The following is a 14150-nucleotide window of genomic DNA, read 5'->3' as shown; positions in this document are numbered from 1 at the left end:
CCCTCCTTTCAAATCGATTGTCCCTTTCTTAGAATCAGTTTTTATTTTCAGACCATCAACAATCATGTGTTTTAAGTTAATTAGAACACCATGCTAGAAGTAGCCACTGACATCTAGAGAACTACCTGCTGCATTACACCAGAACTTAGATCTTGGGCTAGGAAGGCAAGGGTTTAGAGCCCTGCTCAACTATGAAATAACCATTTATTCTCCCTATCACCCTTGGTTGTTTCAAGAATAAAGTAACGGGGGGGAGGCCTCAAGGACACTCATTTCCTTGGTGAAATTGTTTGAGAATAAAAGGAAGCATTGAAAAAAGCTTTGGAAAAATTCTGAGGATATTATATTTACTCAAAGACTTCCCTTTGACATATATACCTTTGGGGTAGCTGTTTGAAAAAAACTTCACTTAGAGTAGGCTTGCCAATCCCCAGGTCCCAGCGGGGGTTCTTCCGCTTTCCCAGACTCCTTCCCGCCCCCAGTCAGCTGGCCAGCAGGGGGAAGCCTCGCCCCCACAGGACCATGTGACTTTCCACCTCCAGATCTTCAGTCTCCGGTTGAAAGGCTTCCTCTTGGGATAGTGTGTCTGCGTTACTTTGGAGAAGTTGGCAGCAACTCGTGAGTAGAGAAGCCAATCCTTCACTTAAGAGTCACCAGAAACAGGGGTGGGTGGGCAGGGGGGGTGGAGGGAAACATCTGCTGAGCACTTCATTATTCCCTATGTAGAGATCGATTCTCATAGGGTATAATGGGGAATTGATCTGGAGGTTTCGGGGGCTCCGGGGGAGCTGTTTTTTGAGGTAGAGGCACCAAATTTTTAGTATAGTATTTAGTGCCTCTCCCCAAAGTACCCCCCAGGTTTCAAAACGATTGGACCAGGGGATCCAATTCTGTGACCCCCAAAAGAAGGTGCCCCTATCCTTCATTATTTGCTATGGAAGGAAGACATTTAAAAAGGTGTGCTGTCCCTTTAAATGTGATGGCCAGAACTCCCTTGGAATTCAATTATGCTTGTCACACCCTTGTTCCTGGCTCCCCTCCCAATGTCTCCTGGCTCCACCCCCAAAGTCTCCTGGCTCCACCCCCAAAGTCCCCAGATATTTCTTGAATTGGACTTGGCAACCCTAACTTAGAGGCTGATCCTTTCTGCATATTGACAGAATTCAGACTGTATACAGTTCTGCAGAAGAACTTTGCCAGTGGTCATCTGATTCGTGGGACTGATGTACTTGCATCACTAGTGAGTAATGGCCCAGAGTCAGCAAACCTCTCTAGTTCTTTACATAGAACCATTTGGGAATAGCCATAATATGCAGAGGATTACAGTATGCTCTAATCCACAAAAGTTTATACTAGAATGAAAATTTGTTAGTCTTTAAGGTGCTACAAGATTCCTCTTTCTTATATGGATGGATTGTCTTTTCTGACTAGTAGCAGCTCTTTAGGTATCTTCTTGTTAGCTGCTTGGTAAGATTTATTTACTATTATTTATTTATTAGCCACTTTTCTACCTTACAGGTACTCAAAGAAGCTTACAAAAGTAATCAAAATATGTAAAAACATTTATTTAAAATCAATATTTTAAAACTGCCAGAAGGCAGAAGAACTAAAATTAAAATTAATCAGATGTCATCCTGAATAAAACAGTCTTCAGTTGCCTTCTAAAGGAGCCGGGTGCACTGCCCTGGAGAGGCTGTTCTATAATCGTACGGCTTCCACTTAAAAGGTGCTCGTGTACCCACTAGGCAGGTTCCTTTGGTCAAGGGAGGGGCAGTCATTTTTATTTTTCATTTATTTTCATTTATTCAATTTATACCCTGCCCTACCCCAAAAAATGGGCTCAGGGAGGCTTATGTCATAAAACCATCAAGATAAAACAGTAAAACAATAAATAGAATCAGCAATTAATAGCAAAAAAGCCCCATGCCTTATGTCAGGAAAAAAACATATATACAAATCATTTATACATATGCAAGCAGATATATGTCAAAAGGGTTCCTGTGATCTTAATACCTGAGCAGCAAATTATAGTGTAGGGGACGACATTCATTTAATACCCCAGTCTCAAGGCATGTAGGGCCTTTAAAGGACAAAAAGCAACACTCTGAATTGCACATGAGAGCAGATTGGTAGCCAGTGTAATTGCTGTAATATTGGGCTCACATGATCACAATAACTGACTGTGATTAACAAGCTACAATAGGTACCGTAGAGTTTTCCCCTCCCAAATTGCTACAGCATCTGGGAAAAACATAGGTCGTTTTCGCACTCACCTTAATCAGCAGCAACGACCCTCTTCACCGTGCAGGATCTGCACGGATTTCGCACTAATTGCCGCGGAGCACCCAGAAGAGCCGGAAAGTCCCGGCGCTTTTGCGGCGCAAACGGAAACTGCCAAAAACCAGTTTCTGTTTGCGCCGCAAAAGCGCCGGGACTTTCCGTCTCTTCTGGGTGCTCCGCGGCAATTAGTGCGAAATCCGCACAGATCCTGCGCGGTGAAGAGGGTCGTCGCTGCTGATTAAGGTGAGTGCGAAAACGACCATAGAGTTTTCCTGGAAACACCTAGAGCGGCTGGCGTGAGATGTCACCAGCGCAATGATGGCGCTTTTGGGTGTGTGCTCGTTGCGCATGCAAAGAAGTCCCCCGCCAGAGGCCACGGGGGACTTGGCAACCCTACTGACTTTTCAAGGGAAGTATAACTCGTTGCAAGATAGGGGAAATCTCAAGTCCCTGGTCTTGCATTCTCCTAACTCAGAGAACCTCTGCCTTGTCAGGATTAATTTTCAGCTTGTTCACCCTTACTCAGCTTAGTACTGACTTCAGGCACTGGTTTAGAACATCAACAGCTTCTTCATAATTAGGTGGAAAAGAAAGATAGAACTGGATATCATCTGCATATTGGTGACACCAGAGCCCAAACCTCCTGATGACCTCACATTAAATAGCATGGGGGTTAGGATTAAATCTTGAGGAACTCCACAGGCCAGCAGCCATGGAACGGAGAAGGAATCCCCTAGCACTACCTTCTGGGACTGATCTCCCAGATGGGACTTGAACCATTGTAACACAGTGCCCCTTATTCTCAGGGCCAAGAGGCAGCCCAGTAAAATACCATAGCTGATAGTATCCAAGGCCAATGAGAAATCTAGCAGAATTAGCAGGCTCACACTTCTGTCTATTTCTTAGTAGAGGTCATCACTCAAGGTGACCAAAGCAGTCTCTCTTCCAAATCCCAGTCTAAAACTAGATTGAAATTAGTCCAGAAAGATCCCTTAACAAGAGATACCAAGGACTAATATGTTATGCAGATGGTCTGTCACTATATCACATTTTCCTTTGCTGCTAAGCTCTGCCCCCACCCTTATTATCATTTCTTGTGATAATAAATTGAGATCAAAATGTTTTATACCCCTTTTTTGTTCCTCTAATCAGGACTCCTTTCAAGAGAAATACTACAGAACAGGAGTCTTTCCTGGCACTCCCATAGTGCCACCCCGGCGGCCATGGAGTCTGTTGAACTGGTTTTTCTGGGCCTTATTGCTGCTATATCCTTTATTCAAACTACTCATCAACATGATCAGTAGTGGCTCGTCACTGACGCTTGCTTCTTTCACCTTTGTTTTCATTGCAGGTAAGTTTTTGCAAGCAGCCTACATCCAGGAAATAAGGAAAAGGAAAGCACCCCATCCTTCCACTCTGCCTTTAGCTTACCTTGTAGAGATACACATATTAATTTGGAATGGGTGATGGATGATAGGCAAGGAGGAGTGGCATGTATGAGTTGTTCAGCTGATTGCTCTGAAACTCACTTAGATGCACTTTCACTGCACCGTTAGTCATCAACAATATTTTGTTCTTGAATTAATCTTTGTCAGGTTTGGAGAAGTGAACTAGAAAATGTGGAAAATAAATTAAAGGACTTCCAGTTTTGCTTTCAGTCAAGGGGACAAAAGGGAATACAGTGAAGTGATCAAGTTTTCAAATGTACTGATATTCCTCAAACCTGAGGAGATTTTTACTGAGTCTTGTTCATTTTTCCCACCTCTATAAAAAGTTTAATATTCCCTGAAAAAGTAATAAGGATTTGACATTTTTGTAACATAACAGTGTAGGTTCTCAGACTTTTCAGTCCTGTCTGATATTTAAGCTACATGGTTATAAAGGAATATTATGTACCAAGCAGTTAGAAAATGACAAGTGTCTCTCATTGCTACGCAAAGATTTGAAATCATCCCAGATTTCAGCTATCATCAAACTATGATCAGGCACAAATGCACATTGTTGCCATGTTTTTTGCACTTCCCCCACCCTTGCAAAGTTCGACTGAAAGCTTTCCAGTTTGACTTCCAGTTTTCTGTGACATCCAAAAGAGGGCTCCTTGACAAACTGGACCATATTTGGATGGCATGGAAAATTAGACCTTGATCAAGCTATGAAGTTCTTAGTTCAGCTCCAGGTGAGAGGAAGAAAATGAGGGAGAACATGAGCAAGAGACAGCAAGGTGTGTTGGTGCCCAGTCACAAGTTAATTACAGCAGCTGAAGTCTTGGGGATCAACTTGGTGGTAAAAGGAAGGAATTTCAGGGCACTGCACTGTTAGTGCTGCTGCCCAAAATGCCCTGTCGTTTAGTGCTATGCTGCCTCCCTCAAAAGACTCCCTGACTTTTTCAGTAGGGAGTACTGATAGACAGTAGACAGGCACAGTTTCTTTAATTAATTATGGCAACTGGGAATTCACAGCAAAAACTCCTCAAACTGACATTTTGGTTAAAGCTGATGTGCCAAGTGAAATGGGATTTATAAAGAATATTCTGTGTAAAGATCAATTCAGATATTTAATGGTATTCCCATTCTTTAGTAGTACTGTTAGTATTTTTTCCATCTGGAGGGGATGCAGATTGAACCATCCAGATTATTTGCTGAGGATGTGCTTCCACTGGAAGTCAGGGGAGCTATACTTATTTTACCAGATTACTACTGAATACACAACATCTATTTCCTTGTATCATGGATCTTTCACATGCTTTCCTTCCGAAGAGCTGAATTTACTGTACTTAGTCACAAGCCGAAGTATCTCAAACGCAAAGAACTACTTTTTGGAAAAAAGGAAATAATAATTATTGTACAAGATGAGCCTAATAAATTGAATTCTTCTTTTGTTGCTCACATTTCTGGCAAGTCACAACCATTGTTACTAATGGTAGTGATTTCTGGTGTTGATGCAGGAATGACAGTGCAAATCACTTAATTATAGTTGGGTACTGGGAATGGGCCATAGAACCTTGCATTCCTTCCATTAATAACACAAACATGCCTTTTTTGAGTGGTAAAGTACTAGGAGTAACTTGTGAGCGAATGGGAGAGAAAGTATAAACAATTTGTCTTGTAACTGTGGTTAAGGATTGAGCAGTGTTACATTTGCAACAGCCTTGAGCTCACCATTTTTTATAGTCTGAGTCAGACTGGCCAGATTATGTTGGTAGGAACTAGGAAGCTTTGTCCGTTTTGCCCTTCTGCGTAGAACAGGACAGAAGGGCCAAGCTAACTACCAGTGCTGTTCCCAGGCATCACAATTCCTGGAGTCAAAGGGAAAGCTGAGGAAAAGAAAAAATAGGGAAAATCTCTATTTGCTCCCCCCTTCCACTGGTGGTGGATTGGAGACAACACAGTTTTTTTTTCCATTTCTAAAGGGATTATTTTTAAAGACTATCAACATATTTTGTAGTAAACAGATGAATGCTTGGATATCATTTGTCCATAAGTGATGCTGATAGGGTGGGGTGTATGTATCATCTTAAGCAGGGCTTTTTTGTAGCAGGAACTCCTTTGCATATTAGGCCACACCTTCCTGATGTAGCCAATCCTTCAAGAGTTTACAGGGCTTTTTGACCTACAGTAAGCTCCAAGAGGATTGGCTACATCATGGAGGTGTGGTGTAATATGCAAAGGAATTCCTGCTACAAAAAAAAAAGCCTTGATCTTGAGTGAATTCCTTGGTAATACTGAATATGGAGGAAGTAGGCTGACTTTCATTGCTCAAACTATATATTTTGTTAGCTGACACCTTCTTTCATTTTCCTTTAGCTCTTGAATTTAGCTATAGTGAATCCCTCTATCAGGGCTTTTTTTGTAGAAAAAGCCCAGCAGGAACTTATTTTCGTATTAGGCCACACCCCCTGAACCAAGCCAGCTGGAACTGCATTCCTGTGCATTCCTGCTCAAAAACCCCCCCTGCCCTCTATTATCTGAGCAACTGAAGTCTTATCTGTTGAAAGTGGGGGCGGTGGGGAATAAAGTCATTCTTTTTACCATAAAATTTTACATAGTGTGATTAATAACAAAAGTAAACTTCTGTATGAATGCAACTCTAATTTTTAATGAATCCTTTAAATTCCCAATTGGCATCTAGTTATTTGCCTGCGGATCTTTTAACAAATGTGATGTGAGTTCTCTTCCCTTTACTCCATAGCAGAGGGTCTCTCTTCATTCCTATTTTCTCTCTCTCCTGTTTCATTACAAATTCTGTGCACATGGAGCCATTGATAAGCAACAAGATGTGCATGTTGTTGCTTCCTGGAAGTCTTCATGAAGCTCATAGACCAGCAGCTGAGATCATATTTTGCTGCTTGCTATTTTGCACTCTTGGGATGCTTCAGCTAATGTTGTAAAAGAGAATGGGGTGTGTAGATGAAAAGTGCAATAGGTGAATGAGGGAGGGAGGCCAGCTGAGGAAGAAATCCTCTTGCATCCCTCTCTGGTGTATTGTTTAGAAATTTGTCTGTTTCAAGTCTTAATACATGTTGCATAATGCAGATGTTTCCAAAGCATGGAAATTTCCATTATGTGGAGAAAATAAATGAAATAGGAAAAAGCACAGACAAAACTCCATAAAGTGGTATTTATAAGTTCCTGTGATTGTTTCCTCTTTGTCAAAAATGAATATGAGAATTTTGCCTATTGCTTTGATATCACTGAGATGATTTGGAAGGCTGTTGTTAGCACATCCTTGATAGTTGGTAGATTTATGTTCTAGGTGATTAATTGTTTTGCATTCATACAGCTGTTTTCATTTTCAGGCTCTTAAAAAACAGTTATCAAGATTGCAGAACCCTGGCTTGCTGATCTTTTAAAGTTAATGTCTCATTTCATAATCCTCTGTCCTAGATTACTCGCTTTACAGTCACAGAGCATTTTCCTGTAGCAAATGGAAATTAGCAGAATGTGTCCTTAAAGGTATTTTGTTTAATTCATTGCTTAGCAGCCTTGTAAAATAGTGGGTTGCTTCAGTTGGCATACAGCCTATGCAGTGCATATATTCAGTAGGGCTTCTTGATTCTGCACTATGCCAGTTCAAAGTACTAGCTTACAAAACTTGCTTCACTTTGTCAAACCAGAGATTTCAGGATTTGGTCATCCCATGCCTTTCTGTTCAGGTAAGACATACAGTATAATTCGAAAGCATCTTGTAAGAAATTAGAGTGCATTTCTCTTGCCTGTAATGCTCAGCTCTTTTCCAAACCATCTTCTTTCTTTCTTTCTCAAACTGCCTTTAATCTTACCTATCATATTCTGTAGTAATGTTTGGTATCCATGCTATATTAATGCATGGTCTCAACCTCTGTTGGGAGTTGGTAGTTAGCATTTTGTTTAGCACAATATCAATGGCCCAACAAAGTGCCACATTATAATTTGGGTTACTAAAGAACAGTGAAGAAGTGTATACCTGTAGCTGTTCACAAAGCTGGACTCTTAAAGGCTATGTTGGGAATGCCCCTATAAACCCTGCTGTGTGCTATTTTCTGCACTGAAGTATAAAAATCTGTACCATATTTTTGCATCAAGGGGAAAAGAGAGTCCTGGAACTTGAATAAGTCAGGCAAATAATGCATGGTTGTATATATCTATTTTGGATAATTTCATTTTGCTTGGAACAGCACATGAAAGTGAAGCGCTAGCTATCGGAAATCCTGCCCATAGGTACCCCAGGCTTCTGAGAGCTGATATACACTTGATGTAGGAAAGCTGTAACCCAGTCTGCTGTGTTTCTTTTAAAGGCAACAGCAGCCGGGGGGGGGGGGGGGGAATTGGGTTCGTGCCACATGGCACACAGGGATTAATTGTTTCCTTATGCTGCTTTTCCAATTCAAATCTCTCTCGCTAATACACACACTGCAAAAAAGCTGGTTCCATATGGCTATCGGCATGTCTTTCCCTGTGGGGCAAATTGGTGGAAGTGAAGGCTCTGTCCCGTTATCAGCTCTAGACATTGTGGCAATGGATATCTGGATAGTCACATTGACCCATCCTTCCTACATGTCTAGTCTTCTGCCTCCATCCTTTTGAAGAGTAGATTGTTTCGCAGGGAACTTCCTTCCATCTGCCCTCTCTCACACAATGCTAATGCCCTTCTCCCTGCACACACCAGAAGGGACAACATGCCATGCACTCTTGGCACCATGAGGCAGATGGCCATCTTGCCATCTGCTTCTATTCTTAGCTAGTAAGTTTAGTACTCTATCCTGTATCTACTCTTTCCTATCCAAAGTGTTCTTCTCAAATAAAGAGATGAGTATTTTCTCCTTTTAAACTTGGAGTATGGCTCTGTGTAGCTCTGTAACCCTAGTAACCTGATTAAGTGACTCTCCTGCATTTGTAGTTTTATTTAAGCACTAACTAGTGGGAACTGGCCTAACCATACCAGTTAATCTCAATACAAATCAAGAGGGTGATCTGCATCATGTACGCAGTATAGAGGGGAAAGTGCTGGAGCTGTGATGCACTAATTACTGTATAACAATATGGAGTGACAGTCTTATACAATAGAAAAACAATACACTCGACACTAGACAATAGATACATATTATTGAGTCCCACACTGCAATATTTCAATCTCAAGTTCCATACAATGCCGGTCTGATAGAATGTTGGCCTAATTCCATTGGTTGTATTAGTGCTTTAGCAACATGGGAAGGAATAACAAGGAAATTCAGGAATATAATAAGGAAAATTTTTCTAATGTTCACATATACTTGAGAGGAAACTCAGAATCATAAATAGTGATTATCTTGGCATCCAAAATTACTAGATTGAAGCTCACTCCACTGTAGAAGAAAAAATTGAAATGGAGTAGTAAAAACCCGGGGCCTTCGTATGGAACTTGGGCTTGAAATATTGCACCATGGGACTCAATAATTTGTATATATTGACTCACTAATTACCGCCCACATGTTTTCAAGCTTATCTTTGTGGCTACAACACCTTTTTAAAAATGTGGGGGAGGGGTGTTTTTTCAACTATATCAAATGGCAGTGCTTGCATGATACAGTACAGTTCTGTTTATGTTGCAGGAGCCATGGTCTAATGACAGTGTATGAGCTTTTGGATGGAAAGCTTTTATTCCAGTATCAGAATAACACAGATAGGAAAGGGTTAGATAAAAGATTCTGAGATTCTGCAGTGGAACCAAGATTTGCTGGCAGTCAGAGATGACGGTACTACTTTCCACATGTGGTTGCTTGTGGACCATATACTTTGCTGCATCCTAAAATGCAGTTTTGCATCTTGCCTGCTACTTAAGGAACTGGGTGATGGAGTATTGGATGGCGCTTGTGGTCCGTTTACTTAACACTAATGCAGTTAGGGTTGCCAAGTCTAATTCAAGAAATATCTGGGGACTTTGGGGGTGGAGCCAGGAGTCATTGGGGTGGAGCCAGGAACAAGGATGTGACAAGCATAATTGAACTCCAAGGGAGTTCTGGCCATCACATTTAAAGAGACAGCACACCTTTTTAAATGCCTTCCTTCCATAGGAAATAATGAAGGATAAGGGCACCTTCTTTTGGGGCTCATAGAATTGGACCCCCTGGTCCAATCATTTTGAAACTTGGGGGGTACTTTGGGGAGAGGCACTAGATACTATACTGAAAATCTGGTGCCTCTACCTCAAAAAACAGCTCCCCTAGAGCCCCCAAACCTCCAGATCAATTCCCCATTACACCCTATGAGAATCGATCACATAGGGAATAATGAAGTTCTCAGCAGACGTTTCCCTCCCCCACCACCCCATTTCTGGTGACTCTGAAGTGAGGGACTGGCCTCTCTACTCATGACTTGCTGCCAATGTCTTCAAAGTAACACAGACACATCATCGCAAGAGGAAGCCTTTCAATCGGAGACTGAAGCCTCCGGAGGTGGAAAGGCACATGGTCCTGTGGGGGCGGGGCTCCCCCCCGCTGGCCAGCTGACTGGGGGTGGGAAGGAGCCTGGGAAAGCAGAAGAACCCCCGCTGGGACCTGGGGATTGGCAAGCCTAAATGCAGTGCTGAAAGAAAAAGCAGCCAACCACACTTAGCCAGGTGAATCAGCATAAGGTAGTTCCTCTTTTCCAAAGGAAATACTGAATCAAGAATGTGCTTCTGATGCTATGATTTATTACAGGGACAAGACCATTGTGCTCATCATACCCAAAGGTTTTAAATTTTTGTACATGATGGCAGATGGGAGCAAAATTATTAGGTTCTCAAGCAAAGTTGCATCAGAAATAATTATTTTATTGACTGGTCAACAATATTTTGTTACTGCCCTATGTTACAGGACCTGGAAGAGTAGTGCTAGGTTTTGAAGGTGAAACTCAGAATGATCTTGTGAACAGTGCCGGATTAAACCCTGCAGAGGCCCCTAGGCAGTCAGAATCTCAGGGCGCTTGCAAATTATCTCAGAATTGGAGTGTCAACCCCACCACCCATGGCTCCTGCTGCAGCCACCTTCTTAAAAGCCCCTTTTACTAAGCTGCGTGGGAGAGGCAGAGAGAGGCAAACTCGGAGACAACAGCAGCAGCAGCCCACCAGGCAAGTCAGGCAAACAGCAGTTCAGTGCAGGCTGAGAGGGCTGCAGCCAGGGGGGAAACTGGGGGGGGGGGAGCCAGCCTGGGGCCCTTAAAGGTGTGGGGCCCCATAAGCCAGTGCCTACTTTGCCTAATTCTTAATCCAGCCCTGCTTGTGAATATTTTATGATAAGAGTTATAGGAGTATCTGAGATGCTGTGGAATATTGCCAGCTCATTCATTTTACAGGCAAGAGAATTAGCTGATTTAAAAAAAAAAAAAAGCATGAAAAATTGTGAGAAATCCAAAGCTCTGCATGACTACAATTAGTACATGGCCTGATGCTACAGTAAAAGCTGCATCTATTGATTTGGAGGTGGGGAATAGAAAAGGTATTCTTAACAATGTCCATACTCCTGTGGGTATTGTAAACTTAATATTCTAGCAGAATCCGCTCAGAGGTTTTAAAGCCATCATCTTTGCAGTCAATTAGAGCTAAATGATACAAGCAATGGTCAGTTAGGCAATTATGGAAAGAACGAATGCTGTTTGTATAATTATACATTTTGCATGTATTGCTGCATGCTTAGTGCATGCAGGTGAGCTGGAACAGCCTTGAAAGAGCTGCCTTTTAAGACTTTCAAGCAATTGTAGATTTTAATAACTGAGTCTTTTAACAATAAAAATGTGCAAAAAATCCACACAGCAATGAAAACTTTTGACTCTTGGATTCCTCTCTAACAATGGAGGCCCAAGTAGCTGCCACTGCCAAGTCAGCTTTTTACCATCTGCGCATGGCAAGGCAGTTGGTCCCCTTTTGCGAACGTGACAACTTGGCAACAGTGATCCATGCTACAGTCAACTCGAGATTGGATTACTTTAATGCCCTCTACATGGGGCTGCCCTTGTCCCAAATCCGGCAACTCCAGTTAGTGCAGAATGCTGCAGCCAGGCTGTCAATGGGGATTCCTTGACGGGAACACATTCAGGCTGTGCTGAAAGTGCTGCAGTGCTACCGATAGTGTACTGGATTTGCTTCAAGGTGCTGGTCATTACCATTAAAAGCCCTATATGGTCAGGGTCCTGCATACCTTAGGGACCGCCTTTCCCTGCATATGCCCCAGCGAGCACTTTGGTCTGAGTCTCAAAACCTGTTGACAGTTCCCAGCATCAGAGAAGTTAGACTTAAATCAACTAGAACCAGAGTCTTTTCCGTTGCTGCCCCTAGCTGGTGGAATGAGTTGCTGGAGGAGGTCAGGGCCCTAAGAGAGCTTTCACAGTTCCACAGGGCCTGCAAAATGGCACTCTTCCACCATGCATTTTTATAATGGTAACACCTGTAGCAACGGGACAGGCCCATAAATATTACCAATGGATCTATCTCATCATGCTATGGCGATTCTGGGACCTCTTCAAACATCTATTATCGACCATCTAGCTATTTACCACCATTAGAATTTTAATTGTCTGAAACTACTGTACTAGCACGTGTTGATGTTTTAATAATTATTCTTATGTTTTTATGCGTTTACTGTTGCTTTATCTTGTTTGGTCATGCTAATCTGATTGCTTGACCCTTAATCTGCGAGCCGCTCTGGGACTGCCTTCAGCGGGAAGAGCAGGATATAAATTAAATAAATAAATGATCACATTAAATACATAAGATACACAATCCAAAATGGCAGAGCTAAGTTATGGTTTGTTTTAAAAGAAACAGGTCTGCCACAACATCAGATTGTTTTAATGAGTAACAATTTGAGATATGCAGATAGTACCATATTACTGGCAGAAAATAGTGAAGATTTGAAACTATTCCTGATGAAGATTAAAGGAAAGCAGGATTATAACTGAACTTCAAGAAGAGAAAAGTAACAACTACTGAGAAATTATACATTTTTTGAGGTTGACAATGAAGAAATTTAAATGGTTAAAGATTTTCTATTCCTAGGTGCAATCATCAGCTAAGAGGGGGAATGCAACCAAGATACCAGAAAAATACATAAGATACACAATCCAAAACTGCAGAGCTGGGGAGAAAATTGCAAAAGACATTTGGGAATTTGCCACAGCAGAAACGCACTGCAGTGGTAGTTGTGTTTTGAAAATTTGAGGACTCAGCAGATAAGGAATAACAACTCTATGTGTTAAGTTACTATTTACATATCAGACACTACCTAAGTTAGATAATAGAAGGTATTCAGTTTACTGAAATTTTAGGATGTTACAAGTATTGTTTTAGGTGCTCTAATTTATTTTAACAATGTATATATACATCTCACATCCTGTTCACCAGTGTTGCTGTTCAGTCAAATTGCTGTTCAGCTATTCACAGCCTGTTTGCATCTATTTCTATCTGAAGCCATCAGAAGCCAATTCCTAGTTTCTGATCTTCTGCTGGGAACATTTTTTGAGAGGGAGAATCAGTAGCTGGATCCAAGCTAATGTTGTTATAGAGAATTTCAGGAGTTCACTTTGTTTAGATACAGCCATTGATTTCTTTTATTCTCTCTTTCTCATCCTGGAAATATTTGTCACATTTCAGGGTCACTGAGATGTAGCAAATAAATAAACAACCTTGGTGGGTGGGGGAGATTCAGAAGCCCAGCTTAATCTTCACCATAAGATTGTTGGCTTGTGTAGCAGAAGAAAAGTGAGGAACAATTTTTCTTCATCTTCCTTTTGCAATGAGATCAGAAGCATTGTTTCTATTCTCTTTTTCCTGGTTGGAGGAGAGGGAAGAGAAATAAATTGCTTCTTCCCTTCATTTTGCAGTGGAGAGATCACAAGCCAATGACTTCTGATTGCCAGCTTCAGTGTGTAGCAATTCCCCCCCACACACACACACACCCCGACAGGAATAGTGGATCAGAAACCCATTCCCATGTTATCCTTCATCAGCTATGAGGTAGTTTCTGATTTCTCCCAGAACTCATTATAACAAGGCCAGGATACAGGGAAGTGATCCCCTGTCTGCTATAAGTTGGTTTCTGACCAACAAGGAACTGAGAACTTCAGTGCAAGTAGTAGTGCAAGCTGAATGTAGCCTTGATTGGCTCATGGTCTGATCACAACTTCTGAACAGGATATGTTGGACTGCAGAACTGGTCTGCTGAGAAATTTGTGACATCGCTAATCCTGATCCTAAACATCTGTACCATAATCCAGTGCTATGTCAGTCATGCTTAAGCCCATTAATTTAAGTTCTCTGTTGGCCTGTGGTTGTTTAGGAAAGCAATTCTTAGTGATAGAATTTAAATACACAATAATGTGTTGTTCTGGAATAAGTACTTAAATCTAAAAACATGGTTCTTCTGTGAACCCTGCACCTTA

General features: G+C 41.7%; 1 protein-coding gene across 3 annotated transcripts in view; it reads left to right on the top strand.

Moving 5' to 3' along the window:
• AGPAT4 (1-acylglycerol-3-phosphate O-acyltransferase 4) overlaps positions 1–14150 on the top strand; it is a 139941-nt gene that overhangs the window by 118553 nt on the left and 7238 nt on the right. For 2 of the 3 annotated variants that reach the window (XM_060241914.1, XM_060241933.1), the window contains one exon: positions 3433–3631. In XM_060241914.1, coding sequence (XP_060097897.1) covers positions 3433–3631 — 199 coding nt within the window. Of the gene's footprint in view, positions 1–3432; positions 3632–7393; positions 7529–14150 lie in introns of those variants that run through there. The other variant, XM_060241924.1, reaches the window with a different exon arrangement.

The sequence above is a fragment of the Heteronotia binoei genome, chromosome 1, assembly GCF_032191835.1.
Source record: "Heteronotia binoei isolate CCM8104 ecotype False Entrance Well chromosome 1, APGP_CSIRO_Hbin_v1, whole genome shotgun sequence".
In the NCBI taxonomy this organism is placed as follows: Eukaryota; Metazoa; Chordata; class Lepidosauria; order Squamata; family Gekkonidae; genus Heteronotia; species Heteronotia binoei.
Note: the sequence above shows the minus strand (reverse complement) of the source record. Positions and strands in the feature narration are given on the sequence as shown.